The 4,368-nt window shown below is 45.2% G+C and overlaps 1 protein-coding gene and 1 non-coding gene across 2 annotated transcripts in view; both read left to right on the top strand.

The window, feature by feature from the left end:
* On the top strand, positions 1-115 carry LOC140337512 (U5 spliceosomal RNA). Its single transcript, XR_011922054.1, has one exon. It is a non-coding gene; the product is annotated as a U5 spliceosomal RNA (small nuclear RNA).
* The window catches only part of BEST4 (bestrophin 4), an 18,009-nt gene extending 15,401 nt beyond the window's left edge, over positions 1-2,608 (top strand). Inside the window, 4 exon segments of the mRNA XM_072419280.1 lie at positions 891-1,025; positions 1,126-1,206; positions 1,605-1,759; positions 1,934-2,608. Of these exon segments, the coding sequence (XP_072275381.1) occupies positions 891-1,025; positions 1,126-1,206; positions 1,605-1,759; positions 1,934-2,360 (798 nt within the window). The 3' untranslated portion in view covers positions 2,361-2,608.
* Positions 2,609-4,368: the final 1,760 nt, after the last annotated feature.

Raw genomic sequence — 4,368 nt, 5'->3', positions numbered from 1 at the left:
ATACTCTGGTTTCTCTTCAGATCGTATAAATCTTTCGCCTTTTACTAAAGATTTCCGTGGAGAGGAACGACTATGAGTTTCAAAGAATTTTTTGATGCCTGGCCAATGCTGGGCTTGCTGATTTGTCTCAAGAATAGAAGGAGAACATTTGCTTTTGAATGGCGCGCACGAAAGCCTTCCTGTCCCTGGCCGGGGCGGAAAGTGGGGGCTGCCGCTTGGCCGCCAGTGAGACAAGCTTTGGTAAACTGCCCTTTCGTTGCCACGATAGCATGGGCCACGGTTGGGGTCGTCTCCTCGGCACAACCTAAACTTGCCTGGCTAGCCCGCCGAAAGGACCCTCTCAGCGAACTGCGTTGCGGCCTTGCTGATGCTGGGCTTGCTAATTTGTCTCAAGAATAGAAGTACAACTTTTACTTTTGAAGGGAATTATGAGAGCGTAAGTGTTCTCTTCAGGAAAAAGTTCCCTTAATCACACAGATGATAAGTTTTATTATTTTAAGCTTTAGTATAACATTTTCCTTAAAAATTATCTTTTAAAACTGAAGATTTCATTTTCTTTTTTTGTTTTGTGTCTAAGTGTTTTTTTTCTTTTTGAGGGTTAGGTAACCTATTTAGATACTAAAAAATATCCAATTCACTAATATTATTATTCCCACATAAATACAGACACTGGAAATTCTCATCCTTACAGTAACAGTCATATTAGTTTTATTGACCTTGTGGTTTGTGATTCGGCTGATTATAAATTTTTTCCTGGAATTCTTCCATTTAGAAATCACGATTGGTTATGTTGGTGAATATGCGGAACACTTTGTGGCCACACCATTCACCTCACACACCTACAGATTGTGAATCTTCAAATATAACACGAAATCTCTTCACCTTTCCAGGTTGTTACCATTGCTGTTTACTCTTTCTTTGCTGCCTGCCTCATTGGACGCCAATTCCTGAGGGGAAAGGACCTGGACATGTACGTACCCATCTTTACTCTCCTCCAATTCTTCTTCTACTCTGGTTGGCTGAAGGTTTGTCGCAGAAAACGAGTGATACATGCAATGCAATATAATACTGTGACATGTAAATTCCATATAAATATTGTATTAAAAGACATAAAATCTGTTTCAGGTGGCAGAGCAGATTATTAATCCTTTTGGGGAAGATGATGATGATTTTGAGACGAACCGACTGATAGACAGAAATCTGCAGGTAAGAAGAATGCACCATGCACTGCAACAGGGAAATCCTGAATATCTGCAGTGTCCTCAGTGTTCCCTCTGTCAGTGGTTGGAGAAGTGTGAAGTCACATTTTGTGTTTATTGAGGGCTCATTTACACCTCTGTATGTGTTCACCTTAAATAGGCTGAATTCACTGGGAGTTCGGAGTGGGATGTACTGCTTCTTCTTCACTGTCCCATCATAGGCTGGGGGAGGGATAAGCTCTTTAAGTGTTTTTGAACTGCAGCAAATCTGGTATGCTGCCCTGCCAGACAAAGCTGTGCTGGGTTTCTTCACAGTGGGTTGAAATAGATGTGCCCTTTGGCTTTCATCTGTCATTCCAGAAAACCTGTCCTGTGTCCTGTGACATGCTGTGATTTTCTGCCCAGGTCTCCTTCCTGTCCGTGGATGACATGTACCAGAACCTTCCACCGATGCTGAAAGACAAATACTGGGACGAGCAGACCGCATTGCCGCCATACACAGTTGCTACCGCGAACGAGACGCTGAAACCGTCATTCATGGGCTCCACGTTTGACATGCGGTACGGAAACTTTGGTGTTTGGTGACTTGGCATTTAATATATTCTGTATTGTATATAATGCAGCACTGCAATACATGCAATGGAACCAGTGCATTGAGTACCATGAAACAAATGAAGTACATGGAACTGTAACGTGCGGCCATCATAGATAACAAGCTTCTCCTTTTGTTTCAGCCTCGTTGGGGACCCAGAGCAACACCAACAAGTGGCAGCCACCCCCAACCTTCCCCGTGCTCGCACCCCAATGCTCGGCCGCTTCCTCTCCTCTGCCGCTTCGCCTGCCATTGGCATGAAAAACCTCATGGGCCGTGGCACGCGCAATCACTTGGTCCGCTTCAGAGGAGAAGGATCACCCAACCCCAATGCCCGCTACAGCGAGATTGACCAGGACGGGCGCATAGATGAAGAGGAAAACACAGAAGACGAGAAGGAAAGCAGAGCAAGCGAGCCACCTACACCTAAAGTCGTCTCCAGAGTTCCTCGTAGGCTGGAGGCTTCAGAAAAACAAAAGAAGATGGAGCAGCCCAGGCCCAGCCCAATCCTCATCACAGTGGATGAACCTTCAGAGGAGAACATAGAGGAAGACCAGGCCGAATGCTGAAGACACAAATGGGGGACATTGTCCCTGTGGAACATAGAACAGTACAATCAGGCAACAGTCCTGGAATAATAGGTGGGGACCTCGAGTTCCTCAGGGTTGGGAGCAACACAGATGGGTGGGGCCTCATCAAGTACAAGGCAGCACAAGGCCAGCCAGCTGAATTCCACCTGAATGTATTGGAGATTGGGGAAGAAAACAAATCGTTATTAGATGTGAATAATCAGCAATAAAAGTTGGTTTTCAAGTCAGTTTCCAGGTCAAATAATTGGTGAAAAAGCAGGGGAGGGGAATGCAGAGTGACTGGGAGGCGAGCTGCACTCTCTAGCTGGGGGATGGACAAGACCTGTGTTACCTAACAACAGCAGAGATAATATTCCGGTCTCCTCCTCCGCTGGAGGCACAACTGGATTGTCACAAGAATAAATCCTCTGACAGTGGTGGTATTTGTGTGCCACTTTTTGATGAAGGGTGCTATTCCCTTACGGGTTAGCCCTGAAATCTGGGGGAGTACTTTGGTCTAACAGCCTGGTACTCTCCCTTACTGTAGTGTCTCTTCGGGAGAGCTCCCAGCTTAGTATCTTGTGGGACCTGCCTAGGCGGTCCCAGAGAGAAAAGGTCCCTCTCTGGCTTCGGTCAGAGGGGCAAGAGTGTCCATTCCGGCTTCGGCTGGAGAAAAGGGTGGCTCTTCCTCTTTAGAGGAGGGTTTACCAAATAGTACCCCAGTGCACGTTTTTTGTGGAGTGTGTTTGCATTTTTCACTTTTTTACCGAGCACGGGGTGTGTTTATTCACGGATCGCAAGATTCTAAAAAAGAAAAAAAGAGGGGCTAGTAGGTCCGTTTCAGCTTCAGCTGGATGGAGTTAGTACCCAGCCCTTGTCAGGAGCTTTGCTTCGGTGGGGGTCTGGGGAAATTGCGTGGCCCTTCCTCTTTTGAGGAGAGATCACAATGGTACCCTAGTGCATGTTTTTTGTGTGGTGTTTTTGCAGCTTTTTATCGAGCACAGGGTTTTTGTTTAGTTGAATCACGTTACGCGAGATTCTATAAAAGAAAACCAAAAAAAAAATCCTCTGGCAGTGATATTTCAGCCCCTTCATTGCATAGTTCTCCCCAGCCCCCTTCTGGTGGGAGGGGGAAGAGCACAGCACAGCTAGGATGAGATCAGGACACAGGCTGTCCCTCCCCAATTTTCTAGCTGTGCTAAGGCTTCTATTGAAAAAAAAAAAGTGTGAGATAGATGTGAAAAAGAAAGAAGAGTGTGATAGATGTGTAATTGCATGCCAATCTGTGGCCTTACAGCTCTGTGTTTAAACGTTCATATCTCCAAAACTGTGTTGTAATGACTTGAAAATTTCAGGGTACACAGGGAACACTCATAGATAATAGTAACCCCAGCTTTTAAACATTTTAAGATATGGGGATCAAAATGGTAATACAACATTGGGGTTGCTGTTTTGAAAGCAAGTGCCCCTTGGAGTCCCTATTGAAAATGCAAATTGGGGATACATAGAAAGGAGCATTTGGATGGGGCGTCACAAACTTATAACTGTCATACTATGTTACCCCGTATGCTTCTCTTCTTTGAATCCTAATTTCCCTAGAATGGTGGGGTGTCCAAAATTGAAAATGTGGGGGGACAGACACCTTTGACCCCCCCCCCCAAACTAAAATTTCATTACAATGGCAAACCCACTGCCGCTACACAGTACTGGCCACTTCTAACACTTGAACCTCAATTTCTCTTGAATGGGGAGGTGTCGAAACTGAATATGTATGGGAATGTCTGTGGCTGATGCCCCCCTAAAATTTCATCAATATGGTATTAGAACATAAAAAACTCAGCTCATCAAAACAAAAATGGGGTTCAGGTACTGGTAGGGTACAGTCACGTGTAACAGGGTAGTAGGTTTTGATGGGCAGTTTTTTATGTTGTAATGATGTCATGGAGATGAAAGTTTGGGGAGTGTAAGCCACAAGTGACCCCCCCAACCCACTTGCACCTATATTTTT

This window comes from Pyxicephalus adspersus, chromosome 8 (assembly GCF_032062135.1).
Source record: "Pyxicephalus adspersus chromosome 8, UCB_Pads_2.0, whole genome shotgun sequence".
NCBI lineage: Eukaryota > Metazoa > Chordata > Amphibia > Anura > Pyxicephalidae > Pyxicephalus > Pyxicephalus adspersus.
This window is presented reverse-complemented; position numbering and strand designations above follow the sequence as displayed.